This window comes from Hemitrygon akajei, chromosome 5, assembly GCF_048418815.1.
Source record: "Hemitrygon akajei chromosome 5, sHemAka1.3, whole genome shotgun sequence".
In the NCBI taxonomy this organism is placed as follows: Eukaryota; Metazoa; Chordata; class Chondrichthyes; order Myliobatiformes; family Dasyatidae; genus Hemitrygon; species Hemitrygon akajei.
Genome location: NC_133128.1, coordinates 51,137,191 through 51,157,831, shown reverse-complemented (window position 1 = coordinate 51,157,831; position 20,641 = coordinate 51,137,191). Strand labels below are relative to the sequence as shown.

General features: G+C 37.3%; 1 protein-coding gene across 12 annotated transcripts in view; it reads right to left on the bottom strand.

Moving 5' to 3' along the window:
* caska (calcium/calmodulin-dependent serine protein kinase a) overlaps positions 1–20,641 on the bottom strand; it is a 462,337-nt gene that overhangs the window by 27,740 nt on the left and 413,956 nt on the right. For 5 of the 12 annotated variants that reach the window (XM_073045522.1, XM_073045523.1, XM_073045526.1 and 2 more), the window contains 7 exons: positions 19,589–19,667; positions 18,651–18,736; positions 17,415–17,483; positions 13,270–13,338; positions 10,659–10,694; positions 6,869–7,065; positions 5,559–5,674 (listed from right to left, as the gene is read on the bottom strand). In XM_073045522.1, the coding sequence (XP_072901623.1) occupies positions 5,559–5,674; positions 6,869–7,065; positions 10,659–10,694; positions 13,270–13,338; positions 17,415–17,483; positions 18,651–18,736; positions 19,589–19,667 (652 nt within the window). The remainder of the gene's footprint in view (positions 1–5,558; positions 5,675–6,868; positions 7,066–10,658; positions 10,695–13,269; positions 13,339–17,414; positions 17,484–18,650; positions 18,737–19,588; positions 19,668–20,641) is intronic. The other 7 variants (XM_073045528.1, XM_073045531.1, XM_073045532.1 and 4 more) reach the window with 3 other exon arrangements.

The following is a 20,641-nucleotide window of genomic DNA, read 5'->3' as shown; positions in this document are numbered from 1 at the left end:
GAACATTTTGCTTCTGAAGCATTTTGCATATTGAAGAAGGAACTTTCCACTGCTTATTTGGAGTCCAGGACATTCTGATTGTCAGGCGAACTCCCTGTGATATATCTCATAAATAAAGTGAATTTGATTGGAGTCCTGTCAGTGTCTGTGTTTATTTGTCTGATCAAGATAGTAAGCTTTACTAACACTTTGGCACCTGATGTGGGCCTCTTTTACACAGGGTCCAGCAAACCACTATACTGTGAGCTTGAGAAGCAAGATCAGTTAACAAGTCCAGTCGATGAGGAGATCATGGTAAACTTTTGACCATGAGCCGCTGCTTGGCCACTGACCGTTCCTGAGCTCCTGGAGAAGAGCAAGTTGTTAGGACAGAGTTGAGACCCACAGGGAGTCCACTGATTAGTAACCAACTTTAATGAACTTCTCTATCCAATTGTGTCCCGCTTGGTGGTGCAATATTATCAGTGCTGGACCCCGGAGCGAAGGTTCCGGAGTTTGAATCAAAGTCGGGTTGAGCATCGAGCTAGCAACTCAGCCTCGTAAAAACAAGAATAGCTTGCTACGGAAACACCGTCATGACTCCACTGCCGAGTTAAGGGCTATTCTTCTATCCATTTGTAAAATCTCACATTAAGCAATCTCAACAGAATCTGTCATATAAATAAGGGGGACTCCAAGAGCCAGGAAAAGGGGGATTGAATAACAATTGCTTTATAAATGAACCAAATTGTTTACAGGATAAATTTCAAACAGGTAAGAAATGGATAATAAAAAGAGTAAACAGAGTAATAGTTAATAAACCTAAAAAAAGCTTCAGAACTATCGACAGAAGATCCATAAGCAAAAGTCATTATGAACAGGCACATAGAGAAGAGAGTTGAAAAATACTAAAAGATAAAGCAACTTCTGGATAAGACCACAAGACCATAATACATAGGAGCAGAATTAGGCCATCTGGCCCATCGAGTCTGCTCCGCCATTCAATCATTGCTGATCCTTTTTTTTCTCCTCCTCAACCCCAGTTCCTGGCCTTGTCCCTGTAACCAATCAAAAACCTATCAATCTCTGCCTTAAATACACCCATCGACCTGGCCTCCACAGCTACAAGTGACAACAAATTCCACAAATTCACCACCCTTTGGCTAAAGAAATTTCTCCACATCTCTGTTTTGAAAGGGTACTCGTCTATCCTGAGGCTGTGCCCTCTCATTCTAGACTCTCCCAGGATGCAAAACATTCTTCCCACATCTACTCTGTCTAAGCCTTTCAGCATTCATAAGGTTTCAATGAGATCCCCTCTCATCCTTCTGAATTCCAGTGAGTGCAGACCCAGGGCCATCAAACGTACCTCATATGATAACCCTTTCATTCCTGGAATCATCCTTGTAAACCTCCTCTGAACCCTCTCTAATGCCAGCACATCCTCTCCAAAATGAGGGGCCCAAAACTGTTCACAATAATCAAGGTGAGGCCTCACCAGTGCCTTATAAAGCCTCAGCATCCTTGCTCTTGTATTCTAGACCTCTTGAAATGAATGCTAACGTGGCATTTGCCTTCCTCACCATTGACTCAACCTGCAAGTTAACCTTTAGGGTGTTCTGCACAAGGGCTCCCAAGTCCCTCTGCATCTCAGATTCTTGGATTTTCTCCCCATTTAGAAAATAGTCCACCCATTTTTACTAGCAAAAGTGCATGACTGTGCACTTTCCAACGTTGTATTTCATTTGCCACTTTCTTGCCTATTCTCTTAATCTGTCTAAGTCCTTCTGCATCCTACCTGTTTTCCTCAACACGACCTGCCCCTCCACCAACCTTTGTATGATCTGCAAACTTGGCAACAAAGCCATCTATTCCATCATCTAAATCATTTATATACAGCATAAAAAGAAGTGGTCCCAATATCGACCCCTGCGGAACACCACCAGTCACTGGCAGCCAAACAGAAAAGGATCCTTTTATTCCCACTCGCTGCCTCCTACCAATCTACTAATGCTCTAACCATGTTAGTAACTTTCCCATAATATCATGGGCTCTTAATTTGGTAAGCAGCCTCATGTGTGGCACCTTGTCAAAGGCCTTCTGAAAGTCCAAATATACAATATCCACTGCGTCTCCTTTATCTATCCTACTTGTAATCTCCTCAAAGAATTCCAACAGGCTTGTCAGGCAGGATTTTCCCTCAGAATGCTGACTTTGTACTATCTTGTCCTGTGTCACCAAGTTTTCCAATACCTCATCCTTAACAATTGACTCTAACATCTTCCCAACCACTGAGGTCAGGCTAGCTGGTCTACAAATTCCATTCTGCTGCTTTCCTCCTTTCTTAAAGAGTGGAGTGACATTTGCAATTTTCCAGTCCTTTCAAAAATGTTTTTTGAAAGATTATTTCTCATGCCATCACAATCCCTAATGCTACCTCTTTCAGATAAGCCCCTGGTTGCCCGTAAATAAAGTGAGTTTAATTCTAGTCGTCTCGCAGTCCGCGTTTACTTGTTTGATCGAGATAGTTAATTTTGCTAACATCAAGACGGTGGCTACATTTCTTTGGCGTTTAAGGAGATTTTGTATGTCACCTAAAATGCTCACAAATTTCTACAGATGCACCGTGGAGAGCATTCTTTCTGGCTGAATCACCGTCTGCTATGGGGGTGGGGGTACTGCACAGGATCAAAGTAAACTGCAGAGAATTGTCAAATTAGTCAGCTTGATCATGAGCACTGGCCTCCATAGCATCCAGGACATCTTCAAGGAGTAGTGCCTCAAAAATGTCCCCACCACCCAGGACATGCCCTTTCATCGTTGTTACCATCAGGAAGGAGGTACAAAAGCCTCAACGATTCAGGAACAGCTTCTTCCCCTTTTCATTCCAATTTCTGAATGGACAGTGAACCCATGAACACTACATCACTACTTTTTTATTCCTATTTATTTTTGCACTACTTATTCAATTGAATTATTTAATATTGTTACGACTGTGCCCCAACTCTGAGGGGCTGAAGGGTACAAAGTAGCCCCCTCCTTTTTGAGAATCGCAAGATCGCTATTAATTCAGGTCAGGAGACCCAGGAAATGAGAGAGAGGCATTTGGAATGTGTCCCGGCCCCTCAGTGATACAAAGCCATGGAAAACGGCCACTGTCTCTTGGAAAACGGCCATTGTCTCTTGGAGACGGAATTGTGTATTGAGCACTGTATTATTTATTTGAAGCCCTCAGGGAATGACCAAAAGTGGGCTGGTTGAGGGGTGGCATCCTTCCAACCTGATTGACATCTGAGACCCTGTGGGTAAGGATAAAAGAAGGTCTGGGGAACAACCCCTTTAGAAGCACCAGGAGAAACGCTAGAAATCCCGTGACAGCGTTTAACAGCGACAGCCAGTGGAAGGTCCACGTGTGTCCTTTCCCGTTGCCCGGGATTGAGGCCTTACCACGGAAGACGGCTTAGCTAAAGAAGAGATCACCACCGACGACATTTCGAAGGATCGACATCATAAAAAGGAAAACTGGCAAGTTCTAAAAACATCGTCTCTCTCTCCAACCAAAAGCTGCAGCCTGAATGAACTTGAGTGACTTTTATATTTCCATCGGACAATACATTATCCCCTAGACAACGATAGAGCTATTTCTTATTGATTATTATTATACCCGCGCTTTTAGATTTAGTATTGACGACGTATATTATCTGTATGTTTGCATTGATATTATTTTTGTGTATTTTTATCAATAAATACTGTTCAAAATAGTACCATCAGACTTCAACGGACCTCTCTATCTTTGCTGGTAAGTGACCCAGTTACGGGGTACGTAACAATATATTTATTACTTGCTGCAATTCATGGTATTTTTTCTCTCATGATCATGTATTACATTGTACTGCTGACACAAAGTTAACAAATTTCATGACATATGCCGGTGATATACCTGATTCCAATGCTCCTCTCTCTTCAATCTGGAGCTCAATTATGCTTTTGCATAGGTGAATGTAAAGGAATCATTAGCGAGTGATAGGCAAATGAGAGAGAATAAATTGCAGGATATAAGGAATTATAAAGGCAAATGGGACTTGATAGACATTACAGGATTACTTAACTTGGAGGCAACACAGATCTTGTGAGCCAAACAGCTACCTTACACATTTTAGCAAATCAGCTGAAAATAAGAAGCAATGAGCAAAAAAAAACATTTGTTGTAGAAATAATATACGAATTTCAGTATAATTGTTCCAACTGTGGGAAAAGGATAGCAGGTGATGGAAGGGAGCTTCATGTTGAGTTTGCAAGTTAACTTAACTTTAAAGGGAACATGTGAAGTAGCAGCCTTGAATAGTAATTCTTTCAGTTAGGAATTATGGGGAAGAATTAAGACTACAGGTTCTTGTCAGATAACAAAGGAATTCAGAAAATACAGGATACTATGCAGACAAGTAACTCTGTAGGACAACCAGAGGAATTGTTATGATAACAAATTAAAAAATGACCTGCTAAGTTAGCAACTTTGTGGTTTTATGTAGTTTTAGTGATTAAACTAAAATTTTCTCAACAGTAGCTCTGTTTTGCTCACTCTATAAAGAAAATAAAGTTTTAAAATTACATTAAGTCTAATTTCACTGGAGATTACTTTAGCCATCTGTAGGAGAGATACTGCGGCAGAAATGTATATGTAAAGAACTAAGTATTTAATTCAAAGGGATGGTATTGTTACATCTCAGGATCGTTCTCGCAACAAGGCAATCTGAGTTATCATTCAGATACATACTGTTTCAAGAAACAGAAAACATAACATCTCTGAACCACAGAAAGTAAAGCAGGATCTAGATGAACTTATAATGTTTTAATATGACTGCAACAGCTGGGAGAAAATATAAACAATTTTAAGTATGACAGAACCACTTCCTCCCTCACCCCTTCTCTTATTACTGAATTAAGCTTCCTTCTTAAAACTTAACTACTATGTCATCTCAAGATTCAAGTTATTGGACCAATATCTAGCGATCTGGACTAAAAAATGGAGGGACGTGAACAAATATTACCATGAAGCTGGAGAACTGACTGTGTAACCATAAAATTAATAAATTGTTTATAAAAATTAATTATCTCCTTCAAGTTGATAGCTTGCTAACTTTAACCAGTCTAGTTTGTTTGCGACTGCAGAACCCTGAAACATTGACCTTTTCTGCTCTCTGAAATGGTTCAGAAGGCAATGTTTGTCTTGCCAGTGACAATCATAATCCATGAGAGGATAAATAAAAATCCTGAAAATATATTTTGTTCAAGCCCTATTCTTTAAAAAATGATTGCTTACAAATACATACTCATGAAATTTTCTAAACTAATTTAATCAAAATTGAAACTAGCCATTATAACATTTTAATACTGACAATAAACTCATTATTTTAACCATTCTCTGTTGACATTAAAACAATGATGTGCAGGAAATCTTACATGGTTTATGATTCTATTTTGGATTCTTATTATTTTATTTCTGAATGCAAATATTTATGAATTAAAAGCAGATGCAGCTGGAATGATGAATTTCAAAAATTAAGCTAGGTATTGAGTACCTGCATTGTGCTTTGCCAGATATTTATCTTTGTATTGTTTTTTCTTCTTCCCAAACCAGGTACAGCTAGCCTGCTGCTCTTGCTTGGTCTTTTCCATGGCTATACATGCAACACGCCTTGTTTTAAGAAACAAAAACACAGAGGTCAACATACATAGTAAAGAATTGAAAGAAAATAGGAAATTTATAACATCTAGTTAGAACATACAGCTTCTGATGGCCACAAAGAATTTACTTTTTACAAACTTATTTATTGTACCTTAGCAAATGAGGCTTTGCAGAGACGCACCAAGAAACTCGAGAAGTCAATGTAGTTAGTTTCTTTTCATTTAACGTTATCCCTTCTCCCACAGCACAGGAAGTACTGCTTCAGAATTTAAGCTCATACTATACATGTCTCTTTAACTTACAGGGATAACCCAACCAGTTATTTTATCCAGCTCTTTAATTTCATTCAGTGGTTAAAACTAAATATATTAAATGGAAAATATTTTTACTTAATACTTTTCCCCCCAAAATGGACTGTATTACTTAAAAGGGTAATCCTTCAAATGTATGGTGTGTGGCAAAGTGGATAAGGCATTGGTCTAGTGATCTGAAGGTGGCTAGTTCGAGCCTCAACTGAGGCAGCGTGTTGTGTCCTTGAGCAAGGCACTTAACCACACATTGCTCTGCAACGATACCAGTGCCAAGTTGTATGGGTCCTAATGTCCTTCCCTTGGACAATATCGGTGGCGTGGAGAGGGGAGACTTGCCCAGGGCTGCCCAGGCCTCAGTCATCATCAAAAATCGATGGACAGCCAAAGAAGAATCCTTCAAATGTTTATAAAATAATTTAATCATTTAAGCTTATAATCTTCTACTGAAAACAGAATTTTAGTTGCTCTGCTCCTCTAACAAACTGGTTCGTCACACTGCAGCACAGCTAGTAGAGCTGCTACCTCGATCTCCAGTGATCTAGGTTTGGTCCTGGCTCTGCTGCAAGTCTTTGTGGAGCTTACACATTCCCCCTGTGACTGAGTGGATTTCCTCTGGGTGCTTTGGTTTCCTCCCATATCCCAAGGTGTGTGGGTTTATAGATTAATCGCCCACTCTAAGTTTTCCCCAGTTCATAGGTGAGTGGAAGGATTTTGGAGGGGGTAGGACAGGAATTGATGGCAGTATCTGCAAATAAAATGGATTAGTGTAAAACACAATCTGTTGGAGGAACTCAGTGGGTTGAGAAGCATCTGTGGGTTGAAAATAATGTTTCAGGTCGATGCCCTGTGTCAGTCCTTATTTATTAGGCATAAGATGCCTGAAGAGACCTACCATTCCTGCAGTTCAGGAGAGGGGATGAGTCCAGCTGTACCATTCTTTGAGTTTTCCAACTTGCCTTGCCACCAATTGTGATCATCTTTACTGATAATTTGTATGATCTCTCCAACTCGGAAACGGATCCCAGCCTCTTTGCAAGGAATAAGGTCATCTTTTGATGGATCATATTCAAATTGTGCTCGAACATAAATCTATGGGATAAATAGAGTTTCATAAGAAAATGTGACAGAATTGTGCATTCAAAAAATGAACATGAATCTATCAGACAACACTTCCACTAATATGAGCTGTATTGTTTTGAAATAATCTGATGAACAAAATTTCTTAAATTGCTTTTCCTTTCTTTAGGAGGTAGTAGTAATATTAGATAGGATAAAAATGAAGTACACAACAAAAAGGCTAAACCTGGCAATCCAGCCCATTCAGCTGAAGTGGTAAGGAAGAGAGATTTTGAACTGAGATTTCCCAGTTCACTTCTGCCAATGACCTTGATAGAACCTACCCACAAAGCTGTGTATATGATATTTAGCAACAGTAAGGGCACTATGATGGGTGAGGAACTAATTTTGACAGACAACAAACCTAGAAATAAAAAAAGCCTTTTTATAATGTTTTAAGCATATAAGAGTTAATAGATTGGGATATACTTGGTTAGAGCTGAAGGCAGCAAAATATGATAAAATTATGAGAATTTTGAAATAGTTGTTCTAAGGGAAATAATTTTAGAATCAGAGATGAAACAGCAGTAAGTATAATCAAGCATAGCTTTAAAAAACTCAGTTCCACCTCATTCAAAAATACATAGGCCAGAGAACTTGACATTAGTATTGATATTTTAAGGGATTGGATTATATACTGTAAGTATTTGCATAGACAGGAATAGTTAATATGGCTTTGTGCTTGGTAGGTCATATCTAACCAATTGTATAGAGTCTTTCGAGGAAGTTACCAGGGAAGTTGATGAAGACAAGGCAGTGGATGTTGTCTACATGGACTTTAGGAGGTTGGACCAGCTTGAATAACAGGCTGAAAAATGGTTGATGGTACTTAATGCAGACCAGTATGAAGTGCTGCACATTAGGAGGACAAACTAGGGTAAGATTTACACAATGAACGGTGGGGCACTGAGGCATGTGGTAGCAGAGGGATCTGAGAACAGAGGTGAGATGTTATGTTGAAGTTGTACAAGACTTTGGCAAGGCTTAATTTATGTGCAGTTTTGGTCCCCTACCTACAGGGAAGATGTCGTTAAGATTTAAAGAATGTAGAGGAAATTTACAAGGATGTTGCTGGATCCTGAAAACCTAAGTTACAGAGAAAGGTTGAATATATTAGGACTTTATTCCCTGGAGTGTAGGAGAATGAAGGGAGATTTGATAGAGGTACTGTATACAAAATTATGAGGGGCATAGATAAGGTAAATGTAAACAGCTTTTTTCCACTGAGATTAGATGAGACTAGAACCAGAGCTCAGGGGTTAAGGGTGAAAGGTGAAATGTTTAAGGGGAACATGAGGGGCCACCTCTTCACTCAGAGGATGGTGAGAGTGCAGAACAAGTTGTTTGCAGAAGTAGTGGATGCAGGTTTGGTTTCAATATTTAAGAGAAGTTTAGAAAGGTTCATGAATGAGAAGGGAATGGAGGGCTCTAGTCTGGGTGTGGGTCAATGAGACTAGGCAGAATGATAGTTTGGCATGGACCAGATGGGCCAAAGGGCCCGTTTCTGACCTGTAGTGTTTTATGACTCCACCAAATATTTACACTGGATTTCACTGGAAATAGTGCAGAAAAATTAATAGTGTTGTCAACAATGAGGACACAGGTTTAAAGTGTGAGAGGAGCTGTATGGAGATCTGAGGAGCAACAGAGGGTGGTGGTAAATGGAACAAGCTGCTAGAGGATGTGGTAGAGTCAAGTACAATCAAAGTATTTAAAAAGTTTTTGGAGAGGTGTCATCAATATGAACAGGAGGGGATATGGGCCAAATTCAGTTAAAATGCAATGAGCACAAATAGGCATCTTCACCATATTGACCAGTTGGGTTGAAGGACCTGTTTCAATGCTGTACGACTCTATGTTGCCAGCCTTGGCAAAGACTGCAAGTGCCCACAAACTAAGTGACAATTTGAGGATGTCTGCACTTAACTATACAATCCTGTTCATGTGAATTTGTTAATAATTAATGAAGTTTCAGCACAACTAACCTGCAAATAATCTACAGCAAACTGGTATTTGGAGAAGTGTGTGCTGGCATAAATTTCTCAAAAAGAAATCATATTTAACTAAATTGAATGAGTTATTTTATGAAATAATAGAACATTAGTAAGACTAACACCATTGAAATATTGCAGTAAGGTATCAAAATAACAGACTAATTAGAAAAAATTAAGCTAATCAATAAAGGTGTAATGATATAGTCAATTTGTTTAAAATATCCCTTTATCAAGTACAGCAGCAATACAGATACCCAACAGGCTAAATGCTATAAATGACTTATAGAAGTGGAGTGAAAGAAGTTGTTTTACTTTTTATTTTTATTTAGGGACACAGCATGGTAACAGGCCCTTCCGGCTCAGAGTCTGCACCACTCAATCACACCCAGCTGACCAATTAACCTGTACATTTTTGAATGCAGGAGGAAACCAGATACCCAGAGGAAACCCACATGATCACAAGGAGAGTGTACAAACTTTTTATAGACAATGGTGGAATTGAACTTGGGTCTCTGGTGTTGTAATAGAGTTACGCTCACCACTATACTACTTTGCATGTAATACTGAACTCCAAGAATCAGGATTATTTCTTACTTGCTAAATATTCAATCTATACTTTGCTGGATGGAGCTTGATTTCAATATGTTGGTGACACAACATGTAGGAAGGAAGGAAAAAGTACACTGGAGACTTCAAAGGGACAGATGGGTTTAATGCCCAGACATATGGCAAGTGAAGTTTAACACAGGTAAGTGTTCAATAATGGTAGGAAGTTAAGGAACAGCCAATAAGGTAGAAAACAGAGCTTCATGTATAACATTCTTTGAAAATGATGAGGTAAGTTGAGGTGACTTAAGACATTGAATCACTGACTTTATCAAAGAAGGTATATAATATATAAATAAGGAAGTATGCAAGTCATAATACAACACTGCATAGGTTGCAGCTAGAATACCATCTTCAATTCTGGGCATCACATTTCAGGAAGAATCCCAGAACCTGGAATAGGCACAATGTGATTTACTGGAGTGGATTTAGGGATGAAGATTTTAGTTACATAGAGAAACCATAAAACTGGGGCTGTTCTCCTGAGATGAATTTACATACTTAAGTTACTCATTATTTATTCCATCAGAAGTAGTTTCAATTGGCAGGAGGATTGGTAAACTGATAGCACAAACTTAAAGTTAATGACAAAAGAACCAGACGTGACAGGAAACATTTTGTCTTAAAACATTCATTATTATGCTCAGAAAAAGATGGTAGAAATAGATTCAAAAGTAACATTAGAAATTACTGAATAAATTAATAATTAAAAGGACAGTACAAAGGTTCTTAAAATGAGGCAATAAATCTACTTTGATTAGTTCAAAAAAAGCTAATATAAGTATGCTAGCAAGTACATATGAAGTGTTCTATTCAGACAGCTGTTGCTAATTTCACTGGTGAGTTATAGATTCAAATACAATTATCTGAAAAGTTAACACTGCAGTATATGAAATATTGAATGAAAAATGGATTGACTATGAGTGCTAAGTTACGGATACTATAAAATTTCTATGGACTATTCACCTGTCGTCCTTTTGGTTGTGCAGTTGATGGCAAGTCCTGCAGAATAAAGTCAACCCAAGGAAAAGAGATTTTCATTCCACCTTCAAAGCAAAACTTCGACAATTCTACCACATTTCACATTTATATTTTTTAATTGCTGCAAGATGTATTATTATCTGGTGTATAATCAATTTGCAAAATGCATCATGCAGTTACATAAAATGACCTGAGAGAAAAATTAGGCCAGGCTTTTTAGCAACAAGCTGTAGAAAGCATATACTAGCTGTGAACTAGCTTCCCACCCCCAATATGCAGTCTACATCTTCAACACAAATATATAGTGGCAATAATTTTTCAATACAGTAGAGCATTCAAGATATTTTAACTGTGAATAGCCATTGTTACTGCCTCTGCTTGACATTACTTAACTGTAAGAATTTTATAATTTTGGTTGAATAATGTAGAATGGGGTTCAAAGAATGGAAACCAAATTTACTATTTGAGAAGCTTGGATGACCATAAACCACATTACTCAGGTTTTGTCAATGAGAAAAGAGAATCTCTTAAACCACCATATCTATCTTGTGTAAGTTATTTTTCCATGGTTGCCAGTCTATAGTTTCTTCTCTGAGTGGATACTGCTGTGTAATATTTTGTTTTCATTGGAATGAGCATAAAGGAAGAAAATAAGTGAAACAAGGACTGGCTTTGCCTCCGTATTTTTGTATCTGAACATGTTCTGCAAAACTAAAATCTGTAGAATAAGTATGCACTGAGAAAACAAAACTGATGTATGGAGGGAGCTTAGGATGCAAGTCTAAACCTGCCTGAAAGTGGCAACGCAAATAGACAATGCATTAAATAAGGCATATGGCATACTTGCCTCAAAGTATAAAGTCAGGAAGTCATGTTGGAGCTGTACAAATCTTTGGTTTGGTCACATTTGGAGTAACATGTGCATTTCAGGTCACTGCATTATAAGAAGTAGAGGCTTTGGAGAAGAGTTTCACCAGGATAGTGTATGGAGTATTAGCCATAAGGAGAGGTTGGACAAATGCGGATTGCTTTCTCTGGAGCCTGGAGGTTGGGTGATCTGATAAGTGCATATAATACTATAAGAGGCATAGAAAGAGTAGGGAGTCAGATTAATTTTCTTCAGGGTAGAAATATGAAGTGCTAGAGGGCATAGCTTTAAAGTGATAGAGGAAAAGTTAAAGGAGATTTATGAAGTAAGCTTTTTTAAAAAAAAAGACAGAATTGTAGGTTCCTGGAACATACAACCAGTGGAAGTGGTAGAAGCAGACATTGTAGCACTGTTTAAAAGGCATTTAGACAGGCACATGAACAGGCTGGGAACCGAGGGATAGACGCCATGTGCAGGTAAACAGAATTAGTTTATACTGATATTATAGTTTTCAGTCAGGGAGAATGAAGGCCTTTTTTGTTCTGTACTATTTACTAATTTTCAGCGTAATGTTTCTGGGCTATGGAGAGATAATTTATCCAAATTTTACATTCTCAATTCTTATCTAGTGGAATGTATACATATGGACATTGCATGAGATTGGATCCAGTTGTGATGTCCTCTATTCAGTAATAGCCTGCTGACCATTATTGTCAACATTCATACTGAAAATGTTAACCAATTGGGCAACGTAGAATGGGTGTGATCACCTAAGGATTAATACCCGAGGAAAGAACACCTTGCATAGGAGAAGTGATTGAGAGAAATTTGTTGGAAAATAGAAGGACATTAAAAGAAGCAGGCAGGCGCTTATTGCAGTTATAAAGCCAACATGCCAACTGAAATGTAGGATAAATATTAGTAGTTAATGCATCAGACAACAAGCTTTCCTGCTTGGTGTTATTTAGTCTGAAATTATTCAGACAGGCTAATATAAAGGACTCCACTGCATTTGAGAAATATTCATATTAATCAAATATGATCTACTTGCTAATGCTGCAAATTCAGGCAAAATAATTTACTTTGTTATCTGATCTCTGAAGTAAAATAAATTATTAATCTGTGACAAACAAACCTATCATGTATGATCATTGCTCTCCTCAGAAACCTGAATGCAAATATAGGAACTTGTGTTGAAAATGTATGAACAATCCCATTATTTTTTGTTATTACTAGGCATTACAAGATTGATAGCATTGAGTTGCTTGGCCAGGCTTCAGCTTCATACCATAATGTGCAGGTACCACTGCAGCAGTGAGCACACCAATTTGAGAACTCAGATAGCGGAAACCAAACCCTACCTCTCAGAGCTCTGGTGTGATGCTATGCCAGCTTTCATTTTGGAACCATCATTACACAAGTTAACTCTTCAATTCTCCCCCTACTCAACCTCATTTTACTTCTTCATAGACAAACCATCTAAATGGAAAGAAATATTTCCAGTATTTGGTTGTGCCAATGCACCTTGGAAGGAAAATGCATCGCAAACCAATCCACTGCTGAATTTCATCTTAGTTATCAGGAAATGCGTGAGGCTGACATTACCAGTGACTTCCTTATGTGGTATTTCAAAAGAACCAATAGGACTTTTCTGAAAGATAAATTCCTTGGTACAGAGGCAATACTAATAAAATTATACCATGTGGGTGTTGTAAATGGAAACCTTACCGAAACAGAATTATAAGTGCTGCTATAGCCGTTAGCTGGGGATTGTCTGGATGTGGAGGGGGAATCTCTCTGCAACGAGACAGAAGATTCAGTAGCACCTTATATACACAACTGCAACATATGTCAGAATTTTAAACAATGTTTTGAAAAAATATGCATTGATCAAGGTCCAATTTAATTGTTTCTAAATAGGTAAAATTTTCTCAATTTTTAATGTATATTAGTTGCATTTAATCTACAAAGCTTTTGGTCTAAGCAGATATATTTTAATCTTTTGGAATAGAACAGCTATAAAATAAAGCTTTTGTTTTTACAATGTTGTATTAAACTACAAGCTTCTTCTAAAGACCTTGTTTATATAAAATTATTAAAGGGCTTGACTGTACTGCAAAGCTGTTTCATCAACAGGAGAGTTTAGAACAATGAGTTTATGGTGTTAGGTTAAGAGCCTGATCAGCAACGACAGAGAAAACACATGTGATTTGAAGACAAGAATGCAAAACTTCACCAGCAGTATTGTTTTGTGACTATTTGTAATGGAAGTGGATGTATACACAGACTAAGGAAAGGTATTTGGTTCGAATATTCTCCAAAATTATTAATCAATCACTGATGAGATACTTTTTAGAAAGGAAGTTTATAAAGCGACCCATACGCATGCTTGTAATTAATGAGTAACTGCAGCTTGCATAGCCTTACTGCCTATGTTTACGAGCGCCCATTGAAAACTATATTAATATTTTGAAAGTGCATGACAAATTGACGGCATATCAAAAACAGAACTGGTTGCAGGCTCAACGTTCTGATCTCTGATGGTTAACCAGGTTACTTTTGAGATTAGTTAGAGCAACTGTGACGTGACTGCTGGATTCCAGCATGATATGAGTAATGTGTGAATCATCAGACTGCTTCACTTAGATGAAGAATTAAACATTCATTAAGCTAATATACAGCATTGAGGAGCTTGAAAATAGTATAATTAATGTTAAAATAGCCTTTTGTTATTCTGCTAAACAATGTATTAATGTTAATTGAATAAACTGAACTTTCAATAAGTTAACTGTACTAAATATAACAGTTTTCATAACAGAAAATACAACAATATCCTAAATATCTGCAAATAGAACCCTTATTTTGAATATAGGATCATAATACAACAAGATATATACACTTCAATCATATGCAACCTCTAATATGATTTTACACATGAAGCTACTGAGTTGGAAGGAAAAACAGACATGACTGCAATTTCCTGTTTAACATTTGCTCAAATATTTACTGCTAGTAAAACATTTACTAAAACAGCTTCTTTTACAAGAATAAAAAAACACAAAATGAGCATTGAATTCAACAAATTCAGATATTCAGACATTGTAATCTTGTATCTCATATTCTACACAAGTTTTCCTCTCCTTCCTCTTCCGGCATTTCTAACTTTATTTGTATATTATTTGTTCACTTGCTATCATCTTTTTCCAGGCCTTCTATCACCCTCCTTTAACTTGGCACTGCTAGCACTTGTGGCATTTTATTTCTTCTCTTTGCCACCCTAGCAATGCCTCCACACTTCTTTGTCTCCTCTGCAATTTTAAACCTGTTTTCTTTTTAGCCACCCCAACACCTTTCTCCATGAATGCACATTGAAAGACATCAGATTAGTTGATTAGCCACACAGGTTTCAAAAAGATTTATTCCATTTCCTCAATTCATTTAATTACAAGTAGGGTTTCTGGTTAATGGGCTTATGATTTATCTAATTTTATGCACTAATTTCACAGGTAGGTTGAAGACTAATCACTGTTATTTCTTTCTAACACTTAATGTAGAAAATTGGTTCTACTTGTTTCCAATTTACACCTTTTACCGGTTTTCATGCTCTTTCCATCTCTGCCCTAACTATATTTTTGATCAATCACTCTCACCTTACTTCTTGCAAGGAATCTATTTATTTCTTCCATGAAACCATGAACACTACCTTATTATTCCCCATGAACACTATCTAATTCATTTTTGGCACTATTTCTTTTGCAATTTATGGTAACTTCATTTTTGCTCTTTATAGATGCCACAACACATCAATTACTACTGCTTAAGCCACAAATAAAGGAGCCCAGAAATAACTTGTCTTTGTATATGAGTGGCTGGGTGATGGGGGGGGTGGTGGAAAAGGGGCCTGTTTTTGTTTTGTTGGTGTTGGTCTGCTGAACATTGTGGGCTAACTATATGTGGTGACACTTGCAGGCAGCTCTGAACATGTCCTTTGGGTGTGTTGGTTGTTTACACAAATGACACTTCACTGTATGTTTTGATGACCATGTGATAAATAAATCTGAATTTTAATACAAGATGGAGGTATTAAACCCAATTCTGAAGTTCTTCATTTTTAACGCATCTCTTATAAATGCTACACATTCAGAATTCCTTGAAAGAGGAGTCACAGGTAGATAGGGTTGTAAAAAGAAATCTTGGCATATTAGCCTTCATAAATCAGGGTACTGAGTACAGGTGTTTGAATGTTACGTTGAAATTTGGAGTATTGTGTACAGTTCTGGTCACCCACCAAAAGGAAAGATATCAATAAAGTTGAAAGAGTAGTTTGAAAATATACAAGAATGTCGCTGGAACTTGAAGCACTGAGTTATAGAGAAAGGCTGAATAAGTTAGGACTTTATTCTTTGGAGTATAGAAGAATGAGGAGAGATTTGATAAAGGGATATGAAATTATGAGGGGTATAGGCAGGATAAATACAAGCAGGCTTTTTCTTTTGAGGTTGGGTGAGACCAGAACTAGAGGTCATAGGTTAAGGGTGAAAGGTGAAACACTTAAGAGGAATCTGAGGGGGAACATCTTCACTCAGAGGGTGGTGCGATGGAAGGGGTATGGACGGCTATGGTCCAGTTGCGGGTTGATGGGACAAGGCAGAATAACAGTTGACCTGCTTCTGTGCTGTAGTACTCTATAGCTCATAAAAGATTCCACTATTCATGTTATATTTATGTTATGCATTATATCCCTTATATCCCTTTAATTGAGGATTCCTATTTGCTGTTGTTGATAGGAACCTTGACCATGTGCATTTCAATTTCAATCCTTAAGCAACAACCCTTCCTTCCCGTGAAACCACAGTCAAGTTTCTTTGTAATTACTCCTTCCATGTGAGCAACCTTCATTCCCAGATCATCCTCCACTATTTCCCCCACAACAGCATGATATCTCCCCAAATCACACTCAATATTGCAAAATATCCTGGTCCACAGTACCTGTATTTGAAGTTATGTCTATTATATTGCTCTTAAGACTCTTTCACGAGTGATTTATGGCTGACAAAACCAACACTGAATGTTTAAATGAAAAGTAGGTAGAAAACTATTTGTCATTAGAATCAAGGCATCAACCAAGAGAAGTGAAATGTGTCTAAGTTTAACTTGGTAACCTCCTTAGTGTGAGAGAACTGAACAAGCTTTTGAAGGAGATAAAACAAGGAATTAGAGTTTAGTAAAAATAGAAAGTTACCACAATTTAGTGATTGTCAAAGTGACCGCCGATATTGCCCAAATGAAGCCAGCACTAAGCAAGAAAAGGCAGTACAAAAGAAAGAGAGGAAACAACCTATAACTGAATCAAAATGGACCCATGTTCTTATTGAAACAGTACATAGAAGACAGGAGATGGAATTAAACTTGAAATTGGCAAGTTATGCAAGGACTAGGTTTGACACTCGAAGCGATCAAGATTAACATTTACACTGTAATAATACACTTATAACCCAAGGTGAATAATGTAAAATTTTAGCATTGAAAACAGTAACAGTAAATACTTTTGCATTCTGGGTTATGTCATCTGAAAGTGGATCAAAATTCATTCAGTAAAGACTTTTCCCCTCTCATGTAATTTTAGTGAAAAAAGGGCTGAAAGGTGAAATCCACTTCTCTATTCCGTTATCATAGTTGTAAAATTGGTGTGCATAATGAACATTGCAGAGAAAACCAGTTTTTACAGAAAGCTTTATCCATCACCAGTCAGCAGGCAGTTATAGCCATAACGGGTGGGAATGGGAGGGGAAGAAATAATAAATAAATTATATAGATATATATATATATTATCTATATATACATCTATATAAAACATTTCTTAAATTGGTTACCTCACATGACGATGATTGAGTGCGGTAACTTGGCACAATCTTGAAGGTAATACTTCCTCTCATTTCTCTCTGGTAGGAACATAAAATTAATATTAGGACAGAATTATAGGATGGAGCTCCTATATTTGAACAATCAAAGCTGGATTCACAAATAATTCTGATGTTTTCACTAGGTATTGTGCAAAATAAAATAACATAACATACAGTAACTACATAACTACAATAAAATAACATACTTGAAGTCTTGATCACATTTTGCTCCTACACAAAAATAACCAGAAGCAGCATAAATGGCTCAACACTCTTTTACTGGTGAGTTATGGCCAACTGTACAACCTTTGTATCACACAAAAAAGGGTAGAAAATTTGAACTAAGGCATCACTAAGGGAAGGAAAATGTATCAAAACTTAACTTGCTAAATCTCTTTGGTATAGGGAATTGGACATTTAAAAATAATAGATAAAATTACTCTGGTTTAGAAAAAGCACGTTTTTTTAAAAACTTTTTTTATTGTTTTCAAATAGTTACAGAATAAATGTGTATGAGAAAAAATGTTACCCAGCCCCCCCTCCCCTTAACCCCTCCCCCCAACATCCCTATTAAAAAAAAGAAAGAGAAAAAAAAAGGAATAAAAAGCACGTTTTTTGATAAACTTTAAAAACCTGATTTGCAAAACTAAGGATTAGAGTTTAATTAAAATATAACTAAGTGACCGTAACAATGGTCACTGGTATCATTGCATAGTGTATACACCAAGTTGCTATTGAGCTATTGAAGTGAGCTCTGGAACAAGAGATGGCTCTCTAAGAGAACGAATAACCTACAACTGGCTGAAAAGTACAATCGAAGGCAAACTGATGAATGTTCTTATAGAAAGGCTCAAGACAGAACTTAACTTGAAATTGGCAGGATGGGCAAATACCAAGTTTGAGACTAAAAGAGATCAAGACTAATAGCAAGATTGCAACGGTATTCTGGTGACCCGAGATGAATAAGGCAAAATTTATTCTTTGATAATTTTAACAATAGATAGTTTTGCATTTTGAGTTATGCCATCTGGGAAATAAATTTAAACGTATTAAACTGATTGAAACTTATTAAACATTAAATTGATCTGCAGTTATTAACGATGTCTCAAGAAATGAAGAAACAATGCTACCCAGCACTCTCAATCTCCATATAGCACTAAAGTCTTAAGTATTAAAAATTAAGAAAAGATTACCCTGCATACTCACAAGCATCTTTTGAAGTTGCTCTACTGTCTGGTTAGCAACACTGATGCCATTTATCTCTCTGATCTCGTCACCAACATGGAGCGTTCCTATATAAGATTCACATAAAGACCAACAGATTTTTTTTGATAAAACTAAAGAAAATCTCATTAAACTGAAAAAGGTTATCCCTTTGTCATTAACCTTCCTTTTCAGAAATCCATCCAACAGTTTCATGAACTCACATCAACATCAGGTTTTTGAATAGAAGCTTTATTTCTCTTTGCTAAGGGAGTTTTCTCAGAGATCTGTTCCCTTTTGACTTCCTTCTTAAATGTTTTCTAAATTATGTTTCTTCTTACAAGTGAATAATATATTAGATTGATTCTCTTCGTAGTGTTGATTTTTCAAGTTAAATTTCTTGGATCTTGGATCTTACATCTGGCAAGACCCACATTTACTGCACATGAGAAGATCACAGTGTGCCATGTCCTTGAACTGCAGTGGTCTGTCTGATGAACATACTCCCACAGTGCTGTTAGATAGGGATTTCTAAAAATTACGACACAGTGAAGAAGCAATTGGGTTGGTACTCAGTTTGGGATGGAATCTATAGATGGTTGTGCAATCAGTTGGCTGCTGTCACTGTATTTTTTCGGAGCTAGGATTCAAGAGGTGTTATTGGAGGTGCTGTCTGGAAGGTGCTTTCGGAGGAGTCTATGAGTGACTGCAGTGCCTTTTATACATGCTGCAGTCACTGTACACCAGTTGTAGAAAGAAGGTTTAAGGTGAAAGGTGGGATGCTAATCAACCATGATTTGAAACAGAAAAGGAGACATACAGAAGAAAACACCAACAGGAAAAATGACCGAATGTTGATTCCAGCAACATGAATTAGACTTTAATTTTTTTTGCAATGGAAAATATATTTTCCTTTGGTATAGATTTTTTTTACTCCTTACCTTGCCTATGGATCATTCCGCCATGCATAATCCTTGCAACAATACAATGGTTCATTTCATTCATTTTTAAAGTTATCCCCTGAATGAAGGAACATGAAGAAAATCAATGAGATGTAAAGGATTAAAAGTAGTTAGAAATGCAACAGTTGTATTATATAAAGCAATTTCAAAGCTAAGTATTTTCCACACCTTCATACAAAACAATGATACATTCTAAGAAGCATTCTACCTTAGATGTAACAGTACCATCTAAAAAGGAATGTAGACAGAGATCCCCATAGGTGATTGATAGCAGTTACAAAAAGGAGAGGCAAATGACTGAAATGGAATGAGAATTATTGTCACATGTGCTGAAGAAGAGCACAAAGCTTGTCTTGATACTGTTCAAACAGATCAATTCAGTACACAGTGCATTGAGGTAGTACCAGGGAGCTATAGTTTTATAATAGCAGGGTAGAAGCTACCCTTGATGGGAACCAGTAGGATAGAGCTAAGGATTAGTCAGAAGGTTTACAAGCAGATGATGGATATAACATGAATGTAAGCACGGACAAGCCAATGATTGAGTACAGACACAGACAGAACAAAGAGTTAAATTGTACCACAGGGGAAAAACCCAAAAGGGCGAAGAATGCAGACTGAAGGTGCTGTATTTAAATACACGTAACATTCAGAATAAGATGGATGGAAGGCCATAGTCCGGAGCTTAACATCAAAGGATATACTCTGCATCAAAAGGACAGGCAGGAAGGCATAGGTGGTGGTGTGGTTCTGTTGGTAAGAGATGGAATTACATCTTTAGAAAGAGGTGACATGGGGTCAGAGAATGTTGAATCTTTGAGGGTAGAGTTAAGAAACTGCAAGGGTAAAAAAGCCATTATGGGAATCATATATAGGCCTCTAAGATGTGGGGTTGAGATTGCAAAGAGAGCTAGAAAAGGCCTGCAATAAGGATAATGACACAATTGTAATAGAGGACTTTAGTATGCAAGGGAATTGGGAAAATCAGGCTGGCGTCGGATCGCAAGAGAGGGAGTTTGTTGAATGACTACG